Source organism: Tympanuchus pallidicinctus, unplaced genomic scaffold (assembly GCF_026119805.1).
Source record: "Tympanuchus pallidicinctus isolate F22 unplaced genomic scaffold, pur_lepc_1.0 scaffold17, whole genome shotgun sequence".
NCBI lineage: Eukaryota > Metazoa > Chordata > Aves > Galliformes > Phasianidae > Tympanuchus > Tympanuchus pallidicinctus.
Genome location: NW_026294690.1, coordinates 13,492,946 through 13,519,272, shown reverse-complemented (window position 1 = coordinate 13,519,272; position 26,327 = coordinate 13,492,946). Strand labels below are relative to the sequence as shown.

At 46.4% G+C, this 26,327-nt stretch overlaps 1 protein-coding gene across 7 annotated transcripts in view; it reads left to right on the top strand.

Moving 5' to 3' along the window:
* The first annotated feature begins 299 nt into the window (after nucleotides 1–299).
* ADAMTS9 (ADAM metallopeptidase with thrombospondin type 1 motif 9) overlaps nucleotides 300–26,327 on the top strand; it is a 65,368-nt gene continuing 39,340 nt past the window's right edge. For 2 of the 7 annotated variants that reach the window (XM_052678458.1, XM_052678454.1), the window contains exons 1-14: nucleotides 301–570; nucleotides 683–1,077; nucleotides 2,397–2,556; nucleotides 13,247–13,533; nucleotides 13,711–13,794; nucleotides 13,886–14,007; nucleotides 14,403–14,443; nucleotides 14,550–14,655; nucleotides 16,424–16,570; nucleotides 17,412–17,553; nucleotides 17,836–17,943; nucleotides 22,173–22,318; nucleotides 25,476–25,657; nucleotides 25,747–25,883. In XM_052678458.1, coding sequence (XP_052534418.1) covers nucleotides 477–570; nucleotides 683–1,077; nucleotides 2,397–2,556; nucleotides 13,247–13,533; nucleotides 13,711–13,794; nucleotides 13,886–14,007; nucleotides 14,403–14,443; nucleotides 14,550–14,655; nucleotides 16,424–16,570; nucleotides 17,412–17,553; nucleotides 17,836–17,943; nucleotides 22,173–22,318; nucleotides 25,476–25,657; nucleotides 25,747–25,883 — 2,151 coding nt within the window. In that variant the 5' untranslated portion in view covers nucleotides 301–476. Of the gene's footprint in view, nucleotides 571–682; nucleotides 1,078–2,396; nucleotides 2,557–3,863; nucleotides 3,986–13,246; nucleotides 13,534–13,710; nucleotides 13,795–13,885; nucleotides 14,008–14,402; nucleotides 14,444–14,549; nucleotides 14,656–16,423; nucleotides 16,571–17,411; nucleotides 17,554–17,835; nucleotides 17,944–22,172; nucleotides 22,319–25,475; nucleotides 25,658–25,746; nucleotides 25,884–26,327 lie in introns of those variants that run through there. The other 5 variants (XR_008205600.1, XM_052678455.1, XM_052678457.1 and 2 more) reach the window with 5 other exon arrangements.

Genomic DNA, 26,327 nt, shown 5'->3' with positions numbered 1-26,327 from the left:
ATGAAAGAAAGTGACATGTTGGATGAGGGGGGTGGGCGGGAGGAGAGGAAGGCTGTCCCGCTTCTGCGGGGCGGGATCTTTTTCTCCTGCTTGATCTATGGAGCCCGCCCCCTTAAATTGGCTCCCGGGAGCACCCCGTCCACCAGCCCGACGGGGGGAGAGGCGGAAAGCGAGGGAGTGCAGGCAGGCGGCCGGCCGGCCGGTTCCCCCGTCCCGGCCCGTCGGTCCGTCCCGGCCCCTCCGCCCCCCGCGCACCATGCGCGGCCCCCGGCGCCCCGCGCCCCACCGGCCCGCCCGCCCCTAACGTCGCCCGGCTCCGGCGCTTCCCCCGGCACTGCTCCGGGGGGCGGGGAGGGGGAGAAAGGGGCGAGAAAAAAAAGAAAAAAAAAAAAGGAAAAAAAAAAAAAAAAAAGGAAAAGAAGAGCCTAAGCAAAGCGGGGGAAGGCTGCTCTCCTCTGAGGACAGCGCGCAGCACCATGCAGCTTGCGCCGCTGGCGCTGGCACTCACCACGCTCTTCATCGACGGCTTGAGGACGGGAGCGAGGAGGCAGAAGCTGCACCCCAGGCAAGGTACGGGGGAGCTCGGGGAATGGGAGGCGGCCCGGGGGTGCTGGGCTGCCGCCTCTGGGGGGCGAGGCGCCCGACTCCCCGCTCAGGGGCATGTGCCTCTCTTCCTTTGCAGCGAAGCTGCTGGAGAAGCTCAGCGAGTACGAGATCGTGACTCCTACCCGGGTGAATGAGTTGGGAGAGCCCTTCCCCACCGATGTCCACTTCAGGCGAAGGCGGCGGAGCACCAACGCTGCCCCCGACGCCTGGACGGCCGCCGCCGCCTCATCCTCCTCCCCTAAGGCTCACTACAGGCTTTCCGCCTTCGGACAGCAGTTCCTCTTCAACCTGACGGCCAGCTCGGCCTTCATCGCCCCGCTCTTCACCGTCAGCATCCTGGGCGAGCCCGCCGCCGAGCAGCGGAACCTTTACGCCGAGGCTGCGGACACCGACGTGAAGCACTGCTTCTACCGGGGGCACGTCAACGCCCGGCCGCGGCACACCGCCGTCATCAGCCTCTGCTCCGGGATGGTGAGCCCCGGGTCCCGGCCCCGCCGGGCGCCCAGCGGCGGCGAACAGGGGCGGAAGCGAAGAGGAGGAGAAGGAGGAGCAGGCGAGGGAGGGTGGGCAGAGGGAATAGGGGCCGGCCCCTTTCCCCCGCCCTCGACTGGGGCTACGGGATGGGGCCGGCTCGCCCCGGTTTGGTCTTTCTCGCAGCCCACTTTTATTATCCCGTCGGATTGGGGGAAAGCCCTTCTGCTCCGCGGGTTTTGGGGCAAAAGTGCCACCCAGCGGCACCCCACCACGGAGATCACCGGGTGGGGAGAGCCCTATTGTAGAGCCCCCAGCAAACCTCCTGACACCGACGTGCGCCCCTAAATCTGGAGCGATGGCTGAGGGGTCCCCAGCAGTGCTGCCCTCAGAGCCTTCCTGCAGTATGGCACAGAGATGTGAGCTCAGAGGAGATGAACGCAGGGTGCCTTGCAGCCCGTCCTGGTGCTCTGCTGCACCAGGGCATGTTGGCAGAGGGAAGAGCAGAAACTGCCCAGCAGTCTCCCAGGTCGTTGCACCCTCCTTGCACCCCGGAGTGCCAGCAAGGCACAGGAAGCAATGACTGCCTTGGGTACTCTCCCGGGAGGTCTCTGCTGGTCACTGCTCCTACCAGGGCATCCCAGGCTGACCATGTCATGCTGCTTCAGCTCCAGCCCCCGTCCCAGCAGATTAGTCTGGGGCCTGAGCTGGGCTGGTGCGCATGTGTGCCTGAGCAGGCCTTCCTCCAGCACTATATCCCATGTAGTTATCCTGTTTCCTAGCCTAGGATGGCTAACAAGATGCTTTTGTCCTGGATGTTTTGTGGTTGTTTTTTGTTTGTTTTTTTTTTAAAACCTCTCTGTATTCATATTCATATACAACTAACTGACAGTGCTTCCATACTGTGCACTAAAGCAGTGCACAGGGATTTCACTGTCTGGATGCCTCTCTTGGGTCCTCACATCTGAGTTTAAAGCCTGTTTCACGGAGAGCTGCTGCATGAAAAAATGGTGCAGTATGTTAGGGTTGTGCTGGAGCATTATGTCTCCTTGGGCAGGAGTGGTTCAGTCACTGGCACAGGGACAAGGTCTGGCAGGCGTCCCCCTCTCATATTCCCTCCTACAAATTAAAACCTTGCTTTTTGAAAGCTTCAGAGGGACTGCTGAAGGAGGCAGGGCCTGAGCAGTGTGATGGAGAGCTGCATTTCCAGTCTGTGCATTCACAGGAGTTGTTGCAGACCCAGCTCACCTACCTCCCTTGTTTAATGTTAGCCTGCTGCATGGCTTGTCATTGACCCTGTCCTTCTCTGTCCCTCTCAGCTAGGCACATTCAAGTCTGATGATGGGGACTATTTTGTAGAGCCACTGCTGTCACTTGAGCAAGAGTATGAAGAAGAGCACAACAAGCCACATCTCGTCTACCGACATCGGACACCTCCAACCAACTCTTCAGGGGACAGGCAGACTTGTGATACTCCAGGTACTCATTTTATTAATGTTCTTAATGACTTGGCCCTTACGAAAGAGAGCTGATTTGCAGTAAAATATCAACAGGTTTGTGTGGGGTAGAAGAGATGTGAGGTTGAGGATTCTTCTGGAGATGGTTCCACGTGCGCTTGGAAGAGGCTTGCAGTGGTACTGCTGCCCTGAAGAGACGTGTGTGCCTGTGCTTTCTAGTAATTGGTTAGGAGGAAGTTGTGGTCAAGAAAAAAAATGTTATGGTTTCTGTTTCATCCCTGCTGTAAGGTTGGCAGGAGATCCTTCGGGCTGTCATGCCACAACTATCCAATGAGCCTTTTAACCTGCTTTCTGTTCCTACCTCCATGTAATTCCTAACCATCCCAATCTGATTTGCTCTCTGTCTCAAATTCTGTTTCTGTCCTTTTGATGACGTTGTTCTGTCTTGGTCTTGCTGTGTCCCCACTCGCCAGACCTGGCTGCAAGTTGCAATGGCTTCTTTCTTTATAATGAAAATGAAAAGGTACTACCACCAACCCTGGCAGTTCTGCCCTTATTAATCACTTTTCCATGGTTCATTCTCAAAGGCTTTCTTTTTTTTTTTTTTTTTTCCTTGTGGCCCTTCCTCCACCAGCACCATCTCCCTGACCTCTTCACTCCCTCTTTCTAGTCTTTGCACATATGAAAGAGCACAAGCCTTTTTATCTCCTCTTCACATGCCTTGGTGAGCAATAGCTTTGCTCCTACTGTCCCTATTATCTGCAGTGGCCTCCTGCTGCTCTGTGCCTCCTTGACTTCCTGATTTTCACAAGTAATCCTCTCCTTTGGCAGTAAGGAACCTAAGTTCTCTCTGAAGAAGCTTACTCCTTCAGTGCCCCGTTTCACCTGCTGTCTCTCCCTCTTCCTTTGGCCTGAAGCTAGATCTGCAGGAGCTGCAAAGCCTAAATAGAGTAGACCTTGACTGGCTTCCCTTGCGTGGGCTGAGAGTCTCTCACATGCTGCAGAGCAGGTGGAGTTCCTCAGGAAGCAAAATTAGCACAGGAAGAGAAATGTGGTGCTGGACTTGGTTTGTATTTAGCAGGTGTGACTGGTTTGCCACCTGTACCTGTGGATTGTGGCCATGCTGTTGAGTTGCTCTTGTGCTTTGTGACAGTTTAGAGCTGATGTGCTAATGGCATGTGTTTCATCTAGAAGACATGTAGATACGTGTCCACATGCAAACGTACTGGGGGACAGTGGTGCCTCTCACAAGGCTGTTGTTGTCTGTTCTTCCAAGGGTTGCTGCTGGACTATGCCATTCTGGTTTCTCTCTTCCAGCTGTTTCTGCTCCCTTCTTTGAGATCAGATGCAGGAGACTCAGAACAGTTGGAAAGAAACACGGTATCTGGCACAATTCATCAGTAGCCCTTGGAGGAACGGAGCAGCAGATCACAGGACTCATTGAACTAAAGGTAGCTGGGAGGGCTATTGCTTGACTCTGTGTAGTTATAACAGCTCACTGTATTTCTCCCCCCACTCCCTCCTTATATCATAGAATCATAGAATGGTTTGGGTTGGAAGGGACCTTTAAGATCATGTAGTTCCAGCCCCCCTGCTGTAGGCAGGGACGCCACTCTATATGTATCGTATATGAAGAGCATAGCTTTTCGTAAGGAGAAAAATATTGCTCTTCACAAGTGTAATCTATCCATGATATTACCTTCATGGTGTACCTATGTTCTCTTCTTTTCCAGAATACTTCTTGCTTGTCTTTCTTTCCTTTCTATTTTCAGTTGTTTGCTGTAGTGGAAGGAGGAGGTGTTTGCCTTCCAAATGCAGGTGTAAGAGTTCCAGGTAGCCATGATGATAGCTTTGCTTTCCACCCCATCGTCCTCACCTTTGTCTCTTCTCCTTACTGCCATCCCTACCTTGGAAGGGAGTGTTCTTTTGCTCAAAGAGGAAATTCATGCGAGGGAAGTCCAAGGTACCCACCCTACAGTGAGCATGGGAGATCGCCTTGCCGGGCAGCGGGGCTGTTAACAACGACCTTCTGATGGTGTTCTTCCTGGAAATGATTAATAAGCCACACATTGTGTGCCCTTACCGTGATGATGTAATTGTGGACTGCTTGTGGTGGTCAGGAAAAGTGTCCCTTGTGAGCTGATAGAGTGAGTAAAAGGCTTCATTTCCAAAGGCCTCCTTTGTGCTCACTTTTTGTTTTCAGCATACTCAGGTCAACTTAGAAGAACAGTATTTGATTTTGTTAAATTTTAATCAGCAGCTTCTGATAATCATGTAGGTGCCCTGACAGACAGGACTCTGTGGAAGTTCGGAAAAAAGGCTTTTCTCCTCTGAAACCTGATGGATACCAAATGCATAAACTCATGTAGTAAACCAGCAGGGTCCCCGGCAATGCACTTCAGCCGTCTGGCGTACAGCTCAGCAGCTGCAACGAACACTTTGAACAGAGTTTTCCTTAGGGTAACGAGTCATGTCGTTTCAGTCATAGGAAATGGTGCAATTTCTCCTCCTTCCCTTCTTTTAGTTACTACCGTGAATCAATTTGTCATCTGGCCGAGGATCTGGCAGAATAATTAGCTGTGCTTTCCTGAGCAGCTCTGTCAGGATGAAGACTTGGCCAGGAGGCCGGCGTGACGTCACTGGGTGCAGCACCGCTACCACCCATCGCTTCACCATAGCGAGCTCTTCCGATCCATATTATTAATATCTGCCCTTTTGAGGTGGGGAAGGAAGAGAACAGATATTCCGATCCTAAAAAAAGAAGAGAAGGAAGTTGCTCATTGCGGAGCTGGAGTGCAGAGCTTTCCTGAAGCTCTGCAGAGGAACCATCTGACTGGGATGATAAAAGGCACGGAGTCACATCCTGGGGTGCTGTGGGATGCTGAGGCTGTGACCAGCTGGCCCTGTGACCTCCTGCTGGGAGCTGCCTGGCGAGACCCTCCCTGGAAGGCACACCTTCAGTTCTGCTGTCTTCTTCTCCCCGTTTTTTTTCTTTAATCTCATATTTCTCATGTTGTTGTTGCCATTTTTTTTTTTTTTTTTTTTTTTTTTAACTGAGTAACCCTGCCTGTTGGCCACCCCTTGTTCTCGGACAGGTATGGCCTCTATCTACCTGGTGGGCCCCATCTACTACAGCTGCCCATGGCCAGCAGTATAAATGCAAGAGTTGGACATTTTTGCTGCAAGCTCAGCTGTTTCATTGCTCCAAACTTTGCAAATTCCTTGTAGCTTTTACTGTGACCCTCATGCAGGATTCCTTAATGAACTCTTTTGGGCAGCTCCTACTTTGCTCCCACTGTGTTTGCATTTCTGCTCTCCTGATTTCTGCTGTTTCCTCTAGAACTTTGTTAGCTAAATGCCTCCCTGCTCATGCCTCATTTTTCATAATTATTTTATATCGAAGGCCCACCCGTGGCTGAGATGAATAAATCAAGGACTACACATACAGTGAGCATTGGCTATTACTGAGGCTTTCATTTCTGGCCAGCCCTGCCCATCCTGAGGCTGATGCTGAATGTGGGCTCAGGGCTGGGAGTAAGGAACTTGCACAAAGACCCGGCTCCTTAATGAGAACACTTCAAACAGGAATATCCACTGCAGGCAAAACTCCTCATGCAGAAGCAGCAATAACACTCTGAGGGTGCCAAACTAGTAGGAAGATGATTAGAGCTTTTCCTCTTTTTGGAGGAGAGCCAGAGGGCTGCAGCCAAGGCACAGGCCTTCCAGCAAGGAGTGTTGCAGTGGTGAGATGCTCAATGCAGGTTCCGAGGAGAGCAGGACAGGGCAGATGTTGTATCTGAGCTGGGCTGGCTCTGCCCATTGTGCTGTGAGGGGAGAAGTGAAAGCCCTATGGCTTTGCTTTCTGGGGGAAAAAAGCCCTGTACTGGGCACAGTCTCCAGGCTTGGCACATCCCATTACCTGCCAACAATGGACACAGGAGGGTCCCAATTTCACAGCTGGGTATTTAGTCATAAGGTGTTGAAATAGTCAATTTGCTTTCTTGGGAGGCAGCATTTTGCCTCTGGCTTCTGCAGCCAGGCATGGCTGGTCTGGGAAGTTGTGACCCATGTACTGGTTTGGGCAAGGAGGAGGAGAGAAGTGCGTGTAAGCTGTGTTGAGAAAGTGGCTGTAGTAAGTATAAGACAAATTAACAGTGTGAACCAGATATTGCTGCTGAGCTAGCGTGACGCAGGAATGAAAGGTAATATGTCACTGATTTTTTTTTGTTGTTGTTGATTAATGAGTAATTTGTAATAGATTACTCTTTTGTAGTAACTTTAACAACCCTTCCCACTGAGCACGGCACTGGGGAGTCACCAAAGCAAAGAAGTGCAACCCTGTGCCTTGGGTGATCACATGCATGGTGCTGCCAACTCAGTGACTGCAACCTCGCTCCCGTGTGATAATTAGCATCCACCTACTCAGCCCTTGCTGGTGGTTGTTGTCTCTCCTGAGAGACATGGGAGGTCATTGGTGGATCACGGCGCAAGCTTCCTGCTGCCATAACCCCAGTGCTGTGGCTGGGGGATGTGGTGGGAGCTGGGTGCCATGGGTAGAGCCTTGCTTTGTCCCGTCTTGTGTTGTGAGTTAGTGTTGTGTCTCCTGCCTGTGTCTGCTGTGAGGTGTGCATCATTGTGAGAAATGACTCTGGTGGGGGATGGGGCTGAAGAGGGCAGCAGTGGAATGCCTCACAGGCATTCTGTTGAGCATTTATAAATGTTACATTCTGATTTTATACAGGCAGAAACCTTGAATGTGTTTTCCATAGGGCTCAGTGTTCATAGTCTTGCTAGTCTTGAAACCCTGGATGCTTTGCATCAAACTGGGTAAAGCTTCTTCACATTTTTGCTGTTTCTTTTGGTCTGTTTGTCTTGCCTCCAGCCATGGTCTTGTTTTGGTTTTCAAGCCCGTGATTCCAGCAGTATTTCACATGCTGAGGTTTTTGGTTTCCAGGCAGGTCTTCAGGCAAGTTCTGTACTGCTGGATCTCACGTAACTGGGGTTGCAGAAGATCTGCAGGGAGGTTTTCCTAAGCCTTTGCTTCCAGGTTGAGCAATCCTTGAACTCTTTCAAAAGTCTGTTTAAGCTGTCAGTTCTGCTTTTGGCTTCAGGGTAATACATTGACTTCGTTCTTTCCTTCTGAAAAGTTTATCACTTTAAGGAAGTGAGCTGTAATTTATAGTAAGAGAGTAATTATTTCAGGTTTCCTTCCCTCCCAAAAGCAGCAAACGAGAGTTATGTCACAGGTCCTTATGCTAATGTAATTAATTCTATTTCTGGCCTCCCATTGAGGTAATAGCACAGCAACAGCCAACTACTGCTTAGTTAAATGGGCCTGGGATGTCCAACACAAGCCTTTCCCATACTGAGATGGGGAAGGGATTGGGCTGTAATGTTTGTGTTATCTCACTGCGGTGTGAGTGAAATAGGACTTAAACAGGCTTCGGTATAAAAGAATTGGATCACCATTACTGATGCAGATCCTGTAATTGCAAAGTGCGTTTGTTGTAAGCCGGGTACATGCCTTTTGTTGTTATTTGGCAAGAAAGGTTGTTTCTGTAACAGTGGAAGACCAGCGCTGTGACACACTGGTATTGATTGATTATTGTTTTGCAATTTCCATGTGGTTAAGTTATTCTCCTGGAATCAAAAGGGATGTCCTTGCAGTTTTGCAACTACTGTTGCATTGTCTCTGAGGATGCCTGCTGAAGAAGAGGGGTGGGTGAGGCAGGGAGCTGTTACTTTGGTATTTTCCATCTCTACCCCCTGGCATATCGTAATGAAAGCAAACATGCTGACTGTTCTGTAGCTTTTCTTCCCACATGCCTGTATTGTCATTAACAGCATCCCTGTGGCCAACTGCTAGGCCAAGTTTCTTTCTTCCTAATGGGATATTTGTTCTCATTATATGGAGTGCCAGCACAAAGATGTGGTGATCTCAGTGTTGTTTTTTACTGATGTTGATTGGTACTGCGTGGATTGAGGTGTCACTAGATGTGAAATCTGTTTTGTTGCTGTGGCCACCAAACAGGAGTCTTATATGTTGAAAGTTGCATAAAGAGCAAGGCAGTGAGCACAGGGCTTGGGTACTCAGGGCAGAGGCCAGGCCCAGCAAGTGCATCTTTGGAAGCTCTGCTGGCAGATTTGGTGAGCCCAAAGGCAGCAGTCCCCTGCTGGCACTCCTGAAGCAGTGGGTTATGGAACTGGTACGAGTGAGTTTCTGTGCTGTAACTGTGTCAACCATCCTTTAAACCAGTTTTGTATCAGTTCAGTGGTGCTTTTGTGCCTTGCAGTTGCGAGATGCAGCTGTTTAATTATTTTGTCTGTAAAATCACCTTGAATCATTTTCCCCCATGTGCTCAACTTGCATGTGCCTTCAAAAGGCAATTTACTGGTTTGTTCATTAATCTAGTTCCTGTCTGCTGTGCAAAATTGATAGCTTTCACGTACAACTTCTACCTTAGGCAAAGAAAAATTCTTTAAAGCCAGAATGCATTCTCTCATACTCATACATCATTAAGAAAGGAAATGTCAGGAGTATGTGTGGTCCTTGGCGCTTGGATGGTGTAAAAACAGAGCATTTTTCTTTCAATGGGACATTGATTGGTTCTAACGGCAGGAAGAAGGGTGGGATCATGCCAAGGTTGAGTTCAGCATCTCTACTAAGTCTTTTTCTTGGCCTCCTCTACAAGATGGGAGACTTAGCAGGACTGTAGGGTGGGCTGGTGGGACTGCTCTGCATCATCTAAACTGCTTATGGAGCTGCAGTGTTGCTTGCTGGCCTTTGCATATTTTCATTTATGACAGATGCCAGGCAATGGACTTGTCCTCCCAAAGCATCCCAGTATTGAAGTGGAGCAAAGCAAGGTCCTCACTTCCTCTTGCCTCACACTTCCACCCTGGCTGCTGTCCCAGTGGGGCGAGAAGCTGCCAGCAGCCAAGGGAGCTGTGCTCTGCTCTGGGTTGTGCTGCTGTAACAGTGAGGTTGCGATAGACGCAGCAATAGCTGTGGCTTCAGCAGCCACTGTTGAAACCACTTTGGGCAGAAAATTTGGGCAAGTTGACTGTGGCCAGAGCTTGTACCAAGGTTCTGGGCGCAGATGGGGCGCAGGCTGCTGCAGGGAGCCTGGCTGAATCTTGATCTGCTTAACAAAAGTGTGCAATAAATAGTTAACTTCCAGACTGTGGTGTTATCATCTGCAGGGCTGGATCAGAGCAGTTCTATGCATGGTACAGTACAGCCACAGAATAGCAAAATTCACGTTAAAAATCCTTTTTATCAGGGGGCGGTCATTAATGTTATTAGCTCAAGAAATAGATTATTTTTCCCTCTTCTGCTTTCTCTTATTTTTTTTTTCCTTCCCTTGCCATGTGCAGCTCTCATGAACTTGGAGCTGAGCTGGAATTGCTTTCATTGTCACATGTCTTATTTAATTGTGCAAATTGCTTTCTATTCCAAGGACAAGTTAATGCAGAAATGGAAAGGATTAGAACTGCTGATTGCTGTTTCTTTTAATTTTTGGTTTTAGCATAACAATAGCTACTATTTCAAAAGCAGTCCCTGGCTCTGCCTTGTCACCCTTCCACGCAGGGAAAGTACTGGGGTAGGGCCTGATTCTCCCCTGCCCTCTCCCTGAGGAATGATCCAGTAACCATTACTCAGTGGGGATTGTCTGTAAATCAATCCCATGAACTCTGGGCTGAGGCTTCTTGAGCAAGCCAGCATAAATAACATGGGTTGGAAGATGCCGTCAGGAAGGGACGTCCCTGTTCACAGTGAATGTCACAGGATTGGATGTATTTTTTAAGTTTCACATAATAAAAGGAAGAAACCAAGCTTTAAAAAAAAAAGTAAGGAAAAGAAACATAGATGCTTTCAGGTTTGTCTAAAGACAGTGCAACTGCTGAGTGTTGCCTTAGGAAAGCAAACATTAAAATGGACATTATCCCAACAGCTTTTAACCACTTTGGAAATTAGTATTAGCTGTTGAATGAGAGCACAGGCTAGCTTTGTACTTGAATTATTGGTCTGTAGTTTGCGTGGTTTTGAAGTGTTTCTCTGTTCATTAGGGTTTTGTTTCTTCAGCAAATTGAAGAAAATGTTTGGATACTTAAACCCACTCAATCACTGCCATGTGTAGGTAGATGTTTTTCAGGTCATCTGCCAAGGCTGAGAGCTTGCCAAGCAAACGGTTTTGCTTCCTGATTTCTGTAAATATATTAAAGGCAAAACCAGGTGGGAAAGTATCACACCCTGTTCTGGTGTTGTGCGTTGCGGTGGGAAGCTGGCGTCATAAAATTATAGTTTTCTTGTGTGGCGTGGGAGTTTTCCACTCATGCTTAATTAAACTGCAGCAGGCTGCCCCATTCAGGAAAAGCATTTCTGTTGTGTTGTGGCCGTCGTAACAGCGTGAGAGATCAGCAGCATCAGGCACATGAGGTGCTGGCAGTCCTGTGTGCAGCTCCCAGTAAGGCTGACGGGAGTTTTCACGCATGGGTTGAGAGCAGTACACTGCCATTAGGGTTTAATCTTTTACAGGTGAATGTGCACCAGCCCTGAGTGCAGTTATATGCAAGATGGGTGAAGATAACACTTGCTACTACCAAAGTCCAGGAGGGGCTTTACGTGCAGGGTATCCCCAATCAATTACACTTGGTTTTACAGTAACTAGTTTGGCAAACATGCTATACATAACTGGTATCTGGATATCGCGCTCTAAGTGCTGGAGCAGCTTCATACATGGAAAAAATATGTTCACTTTTGAAGGGATGAGTTGTGTGTTGGATTGAGGGGACACAATGATGTTGTACCAGCACTGTGCAAGACTTCTGTAACGAGGGAAAAGGTGGCTTTCCTCTGTGCTGGGCAGTGCAAGCCTGGTGAGCATGGATTAATTCCTTTGAATATCTCCAGTGTAACAGGTGCAACCACAGTGAGTCCTTGACTTTTCCCTCTTCTTTTGCATTCCTCCACACTGAGGGCTGAGCATCTTGCAGTCCCTCATGCATTCTTTCCTCAAGTACCTGACTCCTTTGGAAGTTAGTTGTTTACGGGGGAAATTAAAGCGACTGGCCAAGGACACTGAGGGAGGGCACACAGCATGCAGAGGACTGGGAGAAGAGCTGAGGTTAGCGCTTTCTCCACCCTCTGGTCTTCCTCTCACCTATAAGTTATTTGTATGCAGAGTTGGCTTCCCGCACTGATTGGCACTGCAGAAGTCAGGATAATGTCACGGTTGCCCACGAAGCCATGCCAGCATGAGAGCAAACCTTGCCAGCACAACGGCATTGATTAGTGCAGAGGAACTAGGGCAATCCAATTATAACCACAAATGCCATTGGCTTTCTCGAATTCTTACTCGAATAACTGTGGACTTTCTGCTGTGTTAAGGTGGTCTGGCCTATATCGAGAAAAGGGGAGTTCACAAAGCTTAGCTAGTGCAGAGTAAATGGAATTTAATTCTTAAATACTCCACTGTCTATTTACATGTGGGGAAAGATGTTTTTTTGGATGGATAGATGTTAGCCAACCCCTTTGCCTGCCGTGATATTACAGTTTGTATTTCATAGTTCTTTTTTTGGAAATTATTACCAAATATCCTAGAAGGAAACTAAACATCAAAAATAGCTAAGAAGTTTCTTATCATTTAAATCTTGTTTGAACATTGAATATTCCTTTGTTCCCTAATATTATGCTTCCTCTAACCTACTCAGCAGGTCAGATAAGGAAATGGGATATTTTTCACCAGCATGACTAAATTAAACTAAAGCTACAAAGACTGCGAGGGCTGTAGCCTGAAGTCTTAGATGAGTCGTTCAGATCTGGCTTTATATTAAATGCAGAAGCGAACAGACTCTCGTGGATGAATCACATTCAATTAGCAACTTCCTATGATGAAATGATTAAAAATTAAGTGGCATCAAATAAGACTGATTTTGCTCTTACATTTAAATAATGCTATAATTACACACTAATCAGATGGTAAATCTTAATTGTACATGTTCCATATGTTTTATTTGCCTGTTCTCCCTCTTTACTCTGTCGTCTTTGTGTCAGCATGGAATATATTTTCAGGCTGCTTTTATGTTTGGCCTAATTGAATATCAAAAGCAGTATATGTGAAACTTCCTGAATTCTATTCTTTAGCCAGTGGCAGCTGTGCTATTAGATGACCTTTACCATTCCTGTAGCACGGAATAATAAAGGAAGGGGGAGAATTGAAGCCCAGCCATGTTATTGTTAGAGACAGAAATAAATCATATATAATTGCTTCACTATGAAGGCCAAATCCTGCCGTCCTTCATGCCTGAGCTAGAAATACAGGATTTGAACCTTTGTTTCCTGTAGTTTCCTGGCCACCTTGGACGTGCCCAGAATCCCCACGCCATAGTGGCTAATTACCATCATTGGACTTGGGGCAAATGAGTCCAACCACATCCTGGGTCCTACGGTGGCCCCACTGCCTGAAAACCATTGCTTGCAGTGTCATTGGCTTCAGTGAGGTTACCTAAGCCTTTAAAAGTTAACAAAAGCCTCAGATTTCGGACAGCCTGGTGGGCTTCCACGTAGGGCTTCTGCTGTGGTTAGCTGTTTAGAACAAGTTTGCTTAATGGTTGGTTGAAGTAAATAGATAGTGTGACATAAAATGCATGGATTATCATCTGTATTCGCTCCAGGATGTACTTTATGTTTGTCTGCTTTTTAATCATAGATCACGAACATAGTCATAAAAAGAACAAGCGGAAACACTGGAGAAAACAATGGGTAGAAAGCAGCTTATTATCTGACACGGAAATGTTGAAACACAGCCTGGAAGTGAATCCGTTTTCTGCAGATAGCAATGAGACAGGGAATGTCAGTGAGAAGAAGAGCCACAGAAGAACAAAGCGGTTCCTCTCCTACCCTCGATTTGTGGAAGTGATGGTGGTGGCTGACAGCAGGATGGTTGCCTACCATGGGGCTAATCTGCAGCACTATGTCCTAACGTTAATGTCAATAGTAAGTATTCAGCTGGGCAGAGAGGTTCGCCCACTGTGCCCAAAGATCTTACTTTGGGCTGAATTTTTGTGTGATACCAGCAGTTTGCCTCAGCTAGGTATGGAGATAATGCCAAGATCAAACATGCATTGTCTTACTTGCTTCTTGAATAACATTGAGTATTTCTTCTTAAAATAGGTGGCTTCCATCTACAAAGACCCAAGCATTGGAAATTTAATTAATATTGTTATTGTGAAGCTGGTTGTGATACATAATGAGCAGGTAATGGAAGTGGTTTTCTTCTCCTTCTGGCATTTGTAGTGGGCCTTGTGATGAATGACTGAATACCTGCTTCATGTCTCTCGCTTTCTAGGATGGTCCTGCAATATCCTACAATGCCCAGACAACTTTAAAAAACTTTTGCCAGTGGCAGCAATCTCAGAACCACCCTGAAGGAAGTCACCTGCAGCACGATACAGCTGTGCTTGTCACCAGGTATGGTGAATAGTCTCACGAAGACCATAGCCAGCCACGTCAGGCTATTAGTATGTCAGAGCTGTAGCTGTGTGAAACATTCAGTTTTCAGTGTGAGCGTAATAACATGCAGTTGTGAAAGCAGTGTGATTATGAGCATAATTGGGATAACATGTCCACCATAGTTGTGGATGACAAGTTCAGGACTGCCCGGGGACTGACCAAGTTTCAGCATGTGGTGAAACCCTCTGGCTGGGAAGGAGCTGGTTCTGATTTCTGCTGAATGATATGACACAACAGCATGAGGAGGTCTGGTGGACAACCAAGCAGTGTTTATGAATGTTTTTATTATTGTTCTTGTACTTCAACTCACTGCTTCATTGAAAATTAATATGTCAGGTCTGTTCTGCTTTCAGACAGGATATATGCAGAGCGCATGACAAGTGTGATACTCTGGGTAAGGAAAATCTTTTCTTTGTAATTTAAAAACAGTGTCAGTTGCCTGTGCTGAACTGTGGGCAATGTTTCTTTTTTCTACTGTAAATCTCTGTGTTCTCTTCCAGGTCTGGCAGAGCTGGGCACTGTCTGTGACCCCTACAGGAGCTGTTCAATTAGCGAAGATAACGGGCTGAGCACTGCTTTCACAATAGCACATGAACTTGGCCATGTGTATGTTTTATGTAAATACATTTACATTTAAATAGCTTGAGATTTATGTTAGCTGAGGCTTGCCAGCCAGGCTGTGACTTGGTGCCCACTGAGCCTAATTATTTGAGAGGAGATAAATGTACTTGGGTAGAAGGTGTACTACCTAGGAAGATTAAGCTGTGATGTGACTTGGAGGCAGTGGAGTGCTACAGAGTTTATCTTAGAGCTACAAAACCAACAGATCGGTGTTTTGGGAAAGAGGATTTGACAGTATCACACAAAACTCCTAAGCAGGGGAGGAGAGGTAACAAAATATCTTGTTGTCTTGTAATATCTTGTAGTATGTTGTTTCTATGTGCAGATGTTAGTAGGAACTTCTGCAGCCATGGTGTCTTAGCCATGAGGACAAGCTGGCTTTTTGGCCAAGACTGGGAAGTGCTGAGTGCCTTGGGGAGGACCTATGCAAGAGATGTGAGGATAGCACAACAGTTATGCAAAAGGGGGATTTACCCAGCACATCTGGCAGCTGGTTGGGATGTATAAATGAGCCTGACCCATCTGCTGAGCCATTTCACTAAGGCAAATCTCACGCTAGTGGGTGTGCCCAGCAGAGGTGCTGTCATTCAAGATTCACCTCCTCCAGTGGAAATTCTCTTGACTTTGAGAGTGAGCAATGAGACAATCGTTTTAGCTCATGTAATCTTTTACCCCTAGATAGGGCCCTGTTGGGAAGCTGGTTCAGTGCAACCTCACGCCTGGTTTGCAGCGGAAGCCTGTAGGTATGGGATGGATGAGTACTCAGGAACAGATTGCTTGTTGTTTTACACTCCCCTTTTCTGCATGGAGGGCTGGTTCAGATGTTCTATTTTTAACATCAGTAGCATTTGTTTAAATGAGATTTCCTGACAAAGTTGCCCAAGGCTTTGCTTTCCTCACACCTCAGCTGTGGCTAATTCCCTTGCTAACATTGCCTCAGTGTTGCTGGGGGGTTAGCAGCGCTCCCAAGCAGGAAATGCCTCTTTGCTCTTTTGCAGGGAGCAGAGGCAAGGTGGTTCACTGGAGGTAATCTTAATGGGATATAAACTCCCCGGCCTTCAGGCACGGGATCACACTGGGTCATTTCCCCTTTTCTACTTCAAACAGCAAAGCAGTTTAAGCCTTTCTGTCTCCATCGCATATTTGCCGCATTCTTCAAAACATCATGTGCTGCAAACTTCATGTGGGTTCGTGCTGATATTCGATGGCATTTTGTAAACCTGCCACATAAAGTGTAGGTGCCAAGTCTGTCCCCATTGCAGCCCATTTCACAGCCTGCATAGGGTGCAGCGCATGTAACATGAGGGACTTTGGGCTCTGGTTTTCAGTAGGCTCGAGTCATCCCTCTCTTTTGGGGACTTACACTTGGCTTTTTGGCTCAATTCCAGAGAACTTGCCATTTTTGTGAAGGTGAAGACAGGGTCTGGACCATCAGCTGGAAAGGAAACCACAGCTGCAGTTGTGTTATTCTGAGCTCCCAAAGGACTTGTCTGGCTGAACATGGGCAGTGGAGAGCTTAGCGGGGTGCTGCAGGGCAGTGCTAGGAATGCAAATGTTCTGAAAGCATTTCAGTTGTGCTTGTTGATGCTTATGAATATGTGAATGTTAATACTTTTATTCTGTAGTGCCTATTTGCAGGGAATCTATGAAAATCTATTGGGTTTACTTAGTTCGCACTATTGCTCGTTCTATGCTGGATACTTGCTCTTCATCTTTTCTTCAATTGAATTTGTCACTGTTGTGCATCTCTTAGATTTAATATGCCTCATGATGACAATCATAAGTGCAAAGAAGATGGAGGTAAAAATCAACAGCACGTCATGGCACCAACACTGAACTTCTACACCAATCCATGGATGTGGTCAAAATGCAGTAGGAAATACATCACTGAGTTTCTGGAGTAAGACTTTCCCTGTGTGTTTTTTGGGCTGTTTTTTGCATGTGCCTGTCTCCCATGGGGTTCTTCAGTTAATGTGAAATCCTGGTGTGCAGTGTTTGGAGGAAATAAGAGGGATCTGTGTGTGCACACATCCTTTACATAGAACAGGAATGCAGCCCTGGCATCCAGTCCCTGCCAGTTCAGCCTCGTGATAAGCTGGCAAGGACTGGCCTGTCTAAGGGAAGGAATAAGTCTTCCCCCATGGATGTTGCTCTTAAGGAATGTGTGTTCTCCTCTGACCTGAAGAGTGAGTTCTCCAAGTCCTGTGGCCCACATACAGGGCTATATTTTAGGAGGCAGATTGAATCTGCCTTTCTGCTCCGGAGGTCAGGCTAAACACCTTGCTCTAGTCCATCATGGAGACACTGTTGAAGGAGCCTTCAGGTCAGCTTGGTGCACAGTGATCACTCACTTTGCCGTGATGCCTTCCATGAGATGTGATGGGAAGCAGAACAAGACCCACAGTGGTGCCATGGCAAAACAGGAGGCCCAATCCTTTGGGTGATGATCAGTTATTTTTGTTCTAAATCTGTTCTAAGGCTTGCTCAGAAATCAAAACCATGCTCAGACCTGCTTTTGTGAGGGTAGCTGGCTGCACTGTGGTATAAAGTTGTTAGCACAGCATGAGGAAGGGACAGTGAATGGGGAAGCAGCTTCCTACGCTCCTGTGCTGGAGCCTGCAAAAGCTGTTCAACTTGGAAAGTCTGGTGCCCATCTGCCCTGAGGCCAGTTCAGATAAACACCAACGGATTGTAGTCTCACCACCTCCTGTTTAACTCCATTTTTCTGCTCTGTGTTGTAGCACTGGCTATGGGGAATGTCTGCTTGATGAGCCTACATCAAGAACTTACGCTTTGCCTCAGCAGCTCCCGGGGCTCATTTATGACGTCAATAAACAATGTGAGTTAATTTTTGGACCCGGATCCCAAGTGTGCCCATATATGGTAAGTGCACTTCCACACTTTGGTCTTTCTGGTGTTGCCAGAGTGTAATAAGTCTGCCCAGGGTTGGGTGAAGAGGGTAAGGGACTGGTGTGAAGGCTGCTCCCACCAGCTGGTCCTTGGTTTCCCCGGCTGCAGAGATGGGGCTAGCCATGAAGTTACCGTCAAGCTTGTGATTAAGTGATGGATCCTAGGAGGATCATTTCATGAAGGGCCATCTATCCTGTAGGGCGTGTGGCACATAAGAAGAATTTATTCATATTTTGATGTTTTCAATATCTTAAGCAGATGCAGTGCCGGCGACTTTGGTGCATTAACATTGATGGTGCACACAAGGGATGTCGTACCCAGCACACACCTTGGGCTGATGGGACAGAGTGTGAGCCTGGAAAGGTCTGTAACACCTAGTGGTTTGCATTTCCTGGGGGTCAGGCTGAGTGTATCAATCAAATATCCCAATAACGGGATTAAAACGCACTGCACAGCGTAAAAGCAGGTTTAAAGCAGGTATTCTTTTTTGGAGTGCTTATTTTGTTTTTTTAAATTAATGCCCTTGAGTGAACTCTTGAGCAAAACTTCTGCGAAGTTTCCCAATGCTTTTATTAGAAATTTCCTATGTGATGTGAGTAATTAGTAATTTTGCTTAACATAAATTTGCCAACTGGCTTCTCATCCTGGCAACTTTAGAGTAAAATATAGAACTGGTTGACATTTTCTTTGTGGAACAGTTCTGGCAATAATTCATAGAAACTTTCAATTTCCATGTGCAGTGTTAGCTTCCAAGTAGCATTGTGGTTTCTAAATGAGTGTTTAGTTTTCAGTCATGCAGATCTCAAGAAAAATAGTTGGAAAAGAATTATTATTTTTTATTGAGATACTTGCATTTTTTGAAGAACTGTGACTGGTTTCCCTCATTTTTGTCTGAAGAAAAGGTTTTTCCATCCAGCTCTAATAAGAAGCGTGCCATTAATCTAAAAAGCATACCTCAAAACTTTGCTTTTGTGACTACTAATGGTAAAGAGTTAAAGTTTTCATTACCTAGGAAGACTCAACATCTTAATTCATAGTTATTGAAATGTATTTTAATCAAAATGTATCTAAGATATTATCTTAGATATAATTTTCTATAAAAGCTATGGATCTGAAAAGTCATTTGTTCAACCAACTTAACTGATGTCATTCAAGACAATGGGCCAAATGTATCAATTTGCCTTCCTTTCTCATGGAAAAGAGCAGTCAATACAACTGTTTTTGTTGCTGAGGCTGTGCATTAGAGATGTGGTTGGAAATCCTACTCCTGAGCTATTCTTTGGAGCCAGTGGCTCACCAATATTTACTGCTTTGGTGTAAAATCTCCCCTATTTTAAGAATCAGGGTAAACCTTGTTACCCCAGGAGTTCCTCTGACTTCTTGTGTCCCTTCGCTTCTTGAGAAGACCTTGTGTCATCAACTTCTCTGTGTGTGAGGTTGGGCTCTGTTTGCCATTGAAATCTCAGAAATAACTGTTTTTGTTTTGAAATTCCAAAAACTGGGCTGCAGTCTTCTTCAGACAAGCCTTCAGTTACCTTCAGAGATTGCCCAGAGTGATATTCAAGCATCTACAGTTGAGCACACTTTTAGCTGGGAGGCTGAGTGCATCTGCATGGATCTTAAAGCCTCTGCACTGGAAAACATTTTACTCCACAGATTTAGCCAATCTGACAAGGCTAGGGAAATTTAGACAAATGTGACCTGAACTTCTTAACTGAGAACCGAAGGGCCTCTTAAGAAAAAACAACACACACCAATTATGTTTAGGCATTTGAATGTACTCTCAATAAAAGGGCTTTATGGAGTAATTCTCGTATCTCTCTGTTGATCTAATTCAAGCTTAAGGTTTGAATCATCATAAACTCTCTCCTCATAAGTGTTTTCTTGGTCTTGTGAAGTGCTGAGGTGTGATTCCAGAGTGCTTTTCCTTGGAATAAATCACTATTTTGGTACTCAGGGCGGCCAGAGGCCCCATCAAACTGCTGCTTGCTGACTAATGCCTTGCCTCAAGCCTACATGTTTAAAGTCCATGATGTGTGGGTTGGCAGATGGAGAAAATACCATGCCTTTTTTATGGAGATATCTTTGGAAATGAGGGAGCCTGAATAGCTAAGACAAGTCTAGCAAAAATAGCTGGGATGGAGATTTAATCAGGCTCTAAATTTATTCTTAATTCAGGGGTACTAAAACAACACGGGAGCATTAGCTTATGTATATTTTGCATGTGAGGACACTGAATGTGATACCACTAACCCAAGCAATGAGCCCAGCCCGGAGTTTGGGTGAATACCATTCATGATGGCTTACAGTGTTACACAGCACCGATGCATTACGGGTTAGAAATAAATCACTGTGCCACAAAGAAAGAAAACAAAGAGGGTCGTAAACTTGGGCCTTGATCTCTTGTGGGTTTTGGGGTTGTTTGAAGAATGGTAAAAGAAGAGTAGACGGAGGGTAATCATTTCTGTCTCCTGCCTTATGGGCAGCAGGTAGCGTATATGTTATGCATGCATGAAGCTTCACAGCACTTGTCTGCCCCCTGCTAATCTATTCAGCCGGAGTCAGCCCATGGATGGGAGCTGGATTTGGTGAATTATCTAAGACTCCTGCGAGAAGACAAAGGAAAGGAAAGTCTGTTATAGTGTCTCCTGTCCCTGCCATTGCTCTCCTGTTCAACTTTGTGTCCGTTTAAGTTATTTTGAACTTGCTCCAGACAAAAACTCTTTTATTCCCTTCATTGTCTGATCCGTAAGCTCATAGGAGAGAGAGCCCTGGCAGACTTTTTAGTTTTCTGTTGTAATTCAACATAGAAATTATTTTTGAAATACAAAAGGCATGAAGGCTGCACAGCCAGACTATTCACAGCGTGGTTCCAAGAAACACCATCGCGTTTCCATAAGATAATCTTGCTGCTTATTTAAAACAGCTGCTCTTTTTCCTTCTTTTCTTTTTTTTTTATTTTCTTTTTTTTTTATTTTTTAGTTTTTAACACCCTTGATTTGCTATCAATTCCAAACTCCCAGTTTTGAATGGAATCAAGAGATGTAGGTGATTTCCTGGTTAATTCTCAATCACAGGATGGAAATGTATAGGTCATATCACAGTTCAATAGCTGTGTGCATTCAATAGTTAGCTATTCGGTCATCTTCTCTGGGTCAGTGGTGCCAAGCATGACTGTGGTTATACATTTAGCTGTGAGCATCAACGTGTCTGCAAGAAGTTCTTCTCTGGGACAGCACTGCTGTATTTATATCATGTGTTTCTGTATGCTGGTCATAGCTGTTAGATCTCTTTGGTGCTGACATGGGGATCCCCATCTGCAGTTCTCAGCCCTCTAAATTTGCTGTTTTCCAGATAGGTTTCCCTGAAGTCTAAAAGAACAGGGTGAGCTCGTGGTTTTTCACAGTGAAACCTTTTGGCATTAGTGAAGGAGCTGGAAAAATGCAGCACAGCAGTAAATTTGACCCTCTTACCATAAAGATCGTCAGGTGTTTCAGAGTCTGAGCAGCTTCTGGTGGGAGGAACTAAAGCATGGACATATTTTAATGATGCATCCACGTGTTTTCTCCTTTAACCCTCTGACCTAATCTGATTTGTGAGCGATCAGCAATGTTTGAGCTACATGTAATTGCAAAAATTTGGGCATCTGTTATCAGGTTAGTATATCTCTGGGAGTGAATCTGCATTAACAAGTGCTGCTTAGTGAGAGTGAAACCCCATTCTTCCATCCATCCATTTTGCTCAGCAGGGCCAGAATATGTCTCTCCCCTAGGTCATCCCTGTCGGTGCAGTTGTGCTAGCAGACACACTGCAAGGAGACACGATTTATAACATACAAACCAGGGACAGGGGCTTGCTGAGATAATTTAAACCAGTTTCACAAATGAAAGAAAACAAGAATTATAGCTGGAAAACACAAGTGCAGACCAGACCTTGGCAAGTCAGGTTATGACTGAGTAAAAAACAAAACAAAACAAAAAACATAACAAAAAAACCCCACAACTTTGGATTGAGGAATTCATTTTTCTTTCTTAATTTGCCCTTTGGATTGGGAAGCTTCCTTTCCCTCCTCTGTCCTGGGTTCTGCACAGCTGTGGGGAGGTTTGTCTTTTCTCTGTTATTTCCCTTTTGTCTGTCTCCTCTCCTGACACTTTGTGGATCCTGCTGCTCTCCAGGAAATCGGATAAGCAGCTTTTCCAAAGTGCTGTGAGCACTGCCGTGCTGTTCGGCACCAGCAAGCAGGGAATATTTGGTAGATGTTGTTATCGTCGGTCATCCTCCTGTAAATCACTGCCGTGGGCTCTGCAGATTGCCTTTGCTTCTCTGTCATTTTTTGTTTTATCAAAATGATAATAAGTCCAGATTTGCTTTTCCACTGCAAAATAGTTCTTGCATTTTGATTGCTGATTGCTGGCATTCCCCTCCCTGGAAGCATTCAAAGCCAGGCTGGATGGAATTGTGAGCAACCCGGTCTAGAGGAAGGTTGGAACTAGGAGATCTTAACAGTCCCTCCCAACCCAAACCGTCCTATGATTCTATGATTTGACTCATCATGGCAAAGCCATGCAAAACTTCCCCATCTCTGCCCGCAGCACTGCCGTTACGGGATGTGTGTGCCCAAGGAGCGCGAGGCGCCGGTGGTGGATGGAGCCTGGGGCACCTGGAGCCCTTTTGGGACGTGCTCAAGAACCTGTGGCGGCGGCATCAAGACGGCCATCCGGGAGTGCAACCGGCCTGAGTAAGTGCCTAGATGTGGGGGTGAGGCTGAGTCATGGGTAAAGTGCACCAAAATGGGAGGGGGGAAAGGAAAGAGCTGTCAAGTCTGCATTAATTTATTACCTCCTGTTTTCCCACTTAATCCTGATGGTGTTTTTCTTCCCCTAATGATCAGAGGAGTTTAGGGTCAAGATGGGCTGTGGTTTTCATCCATTTTTCACCATTTTAGCCTAGCTCCGACTGCTTTTGCAGCTGTTCCTACAGGTCAGACCCTTCCTAGGCCTTTCTGCTATCCTACTGCAGCTCTGGCTGGTTTTGCAGCTTTTGGCTACATTTGCAGCTGATCCATTATCCTGGTATGTTTCAGCTGGAGCAGACTAGCAAAATCTCTGTAGAAATCTGTGCCCCATTAGAAAGTTATGCTCAAAAATGTTTGTCATCAGCCTGAATTGCTAAATCTTGACCCATATGGAATGGCAGGGAATTTGGCTGTGGGCTTCAAGGAAAAGAATGTGTGAAATAATAATAATTGGTTGAGCAACTGGCATGAAAGCAGAGCGTTTGCACAAACTGTGAGCTGTGCTGGTTGCTGTTTAACTGCATCCTTTTCGCCCCAAGAACAAGAAGGCATGGGCACAGCACTTCCCAGGCTCTCGTAAGGGGCACACAGTCAGGTGGTAGAGAGCAGATGGGTCTGGCTAGAGGAAGGATCTTAAAAAGACCAACCAGGTTCATTGTGTCTCACCTTTGGTGTCAGACAGCTTATTGCCAAGGGAATTGCTATTAGTGATGCAACAGCTTTTGCATCCTTCTGTGAAATCTGCTGCAAGCCTTTGGGGCTGCCCATGGGAAGGGCTGGTGGGAGAAAGGAGAGCTCGTGCCTGCAGAGGCAGAGTAGCAGGAGGGCTGGCTTAGCTCAAGCACCAAAAAGGAAGAGAAGGGGTGAGGTCAAGGGAGTTGGACTCCAGCCCCTTAATTTAAGTGATGCTAAGAAATGCACAAGCATGAAGGAGTGCTCATCATGCTGTGCTGTGTCAGCACATGCCATACAGTCTTCTGTTAGCCATGGAGACACAAAATAAGTACTTTTCCATGCACAAAAAAAAGTTGTGCAGCCAAACGTTACATGTCATCAGTGGGACATATTCATGGTTTCCAGGGCAGCATCCATTTGGACCGATAGCTTTTCTGCTAGAAAATCACCTTTATCCTAAAGGCTAACAAGGGGATTTTAAAATTCCATTTGTCTTATAGCTCCATCAGCCACAGTGCTGTGCACACAGCTTTGTGCCAAACCTGTTGTATTGTCCCTATAGTCTGGCACCATAGCGTGCACTCCCACCACATGCCCTTCCCTTAATGTGGGCCTGCTGGGATGATGCAAGTGAATGAAGAAGGAATAAAACATGGAGAGGTGCTGCTGGGTGTTCTCACTGCCTCTCTTGTTTTTTAAAGAACTTCAGAAGTATACAGAGCAGGTCTCATCTTTCTTTTTCCTGCTCTGTTGAAGGCACCAAAAACAACCTGGTATAAGATCTGAAATGGTTTTCAAATCTTTTATATTCAAAGGTGTATATTCTGGGTGCTCCAGGATCTGGAGAGATATCTTACATGCCAAAAGAATATTATGCTGAATGTGGCAGTCCCATTCAGCAGAGCCCCCCATGCCAAGATGCAGAAGAAAAAGCTGCAGCTCCTGACTCAGTCTCTACCCTGCTCTGGCACCCATGTTGAAAGGCACTTTGCAGTGCTGTAGGAAACTCTGAGCCCATGAAAAGGAAGCAGACTGTTCGGGTATGGGTTTAAGGAATCTGTTTGCTCACCAGAACAGACCCATCCCACCAGGGCTGCCCCTGGGAATTCGGGGCTGGATGGCCCTGGAGGAGCTGCTGGCTGCAGCATGGCATGTAAAGTAAGGCATAGCTGCAATATTACAGGGGAAAGGGAGTTTATCTTGAGATATTAGTGCCAGGAGCCCTGCGTGTGGGGATGCTTCTCTGCATGGGTGAATGCTGTCTGAGGACATGAGTCAGATCATGTCTGCATGTTGGTCCTTCCAAGGGATCCACCTGTGCTGGGAGCTGTGCTGGACATGTGAGTGTGTTCAAGCCCCAGGGCTCCCTAGGGTGCTGTTAAGGAGACGTCCAGTTTGAAAGCAGGTGTTTGTAAGGGGAGCAGTACTAGAATGGTCCATACCATCCATTAGCTGATAAAATAGATGATTCTGAGATGAGGAGCCAAACTGAGGCTAGAACAAGGAGGTTCCTATGTGTGCTTTGCTCCTTCCTGTCTCTGTGGTATGTTGTTGATTATTCATAGAAATACCACACAATGCTGAAGAATGTTGTATTGTTTCTTCACAACACTGAAGATCAATGTTCTGTGAGGCTGATTTATTTCTGAGGGGCAGCTCTTTGTTTACTCAGCCTCTGTTGAAAGCAACACCGGTTTACAAACACCCAAAATTGTCAGAGTGGTTTGGGGCTGTTTTGGAATGTGGTGCTCCAGCTCTCAACGCTGAAGAGATTGCATAATGTAAAGGCTTTGTCAGATGGCAGCTGTCTTACTACAGTATAAATACTTTCAAAGCAAAAATGATGAATCCTGTTAACTTCCCCCATGCATATTTCTGGCTCCCCGAGGTTTGGAGTGTGCTGCTGCTAGCACATTTCCCCACGTGCTGTATCCTGAGATGGTCAGGATGTCCCTTTGTGGACAGAAATTCTGCTACTTGAGTTGCAAGTAGAAGAACTGTTCTTTGTGAAAGGGCGCTGCTGAGCCTGATGGGTGGTTAATGTGCTTGCAATTAAGGATGCTGAAAAGTTGATATCAGTTGTAGTAGCTTGTTAGTTAGCAGGATGTGAGGATTTCCTGTTTGTTCAGCTAAGTAACATCAAATCTATGGGGACCAGTAGGGTGTTACGGAGGGATGGACCCACATTATGGGAAGAGGATCATTTGCATTGGAGAAAGCCATTAAGATAATCCAGTCCAACTATCAATCCATCCCCACCATGCCCACTAATCCACATTCTGAAGTGTGAAGCTAAATTCTCTCTGGCAAGGAAGATGTTCTTTTGTCTTCTCCCACTACAGCTGTATTCATTGGAGAGCAAATACTCCCTTTGTTCATCCCTTTTGAGCATCACCTTCCACAGCTTCTTTCTTTGTTCCCACAGACCTAAAAACGGTGGGAAATACTGCGTGGGACGTCGAATGAAATTTAAATCCTGCAACACTGAACCGTGCTCGAAGCTGAAGAAGGATTTCCGGGATGAGCAGTGTGCCGACTTCGATGGGAAGCACTTCAACATCAATGGGCTGCCCACAAACGTGCGCTGGGTGCCCAAGTACAGTGGAAGTAAGTGCCAGGGGCACAGTGCCTTCTTCTGGGTGCCTGCTGGGCAGTGGCATTTAGGTAACGTGCTCCTGATCTTTCTCCCTCCCCAGTCCTGATGAAGGATCGCTGCAAGCTGTTCTGCCGCGTGGCGGGGAACACTGCTTACTACCAGCTGCGGGACCGTGTCATTGATGGGACTCCCTGTGGCCCTGATACCAATGACATCTGCGTGCAGGGCCTGTGCAGGGTAATGATTTTCCCTTCTCTTTTACAAGAATGGTTTCCATTTTGTGTGTTTCTCCATGGAACAACCAACTCAAGAAGTCTGCTTCAGCTCAAGCACTGCCTGGCGAAGGTAGCGGTCATAGAAAGAGTGGAGAAGACCACTAAGATCATCCGGTCCAACCATCGGCCCATCCCCACCATGCCCACTGACCATGTCTTTCAGTGCTACATCTACCCTTTTCTTGAAAACCTCCAGGGACAGTGGTGTTCCCGAATCTTGCTTTTAGTTTGCAACTGGTGTGGGTTGGCCATCCTGCAAGTCAGCACAAAAATGCGGGGAAGGGAAGTGATTTGTCTCACGGCAGCCTCTTCCACACAAAGCTTTTGTGGGGCTTAATTTGGAGATTTGTAAGTGCTGTTCTAGTCTGCATTTGCTCCATCTTGTTTTTCTATTTTTCTCTTAAAG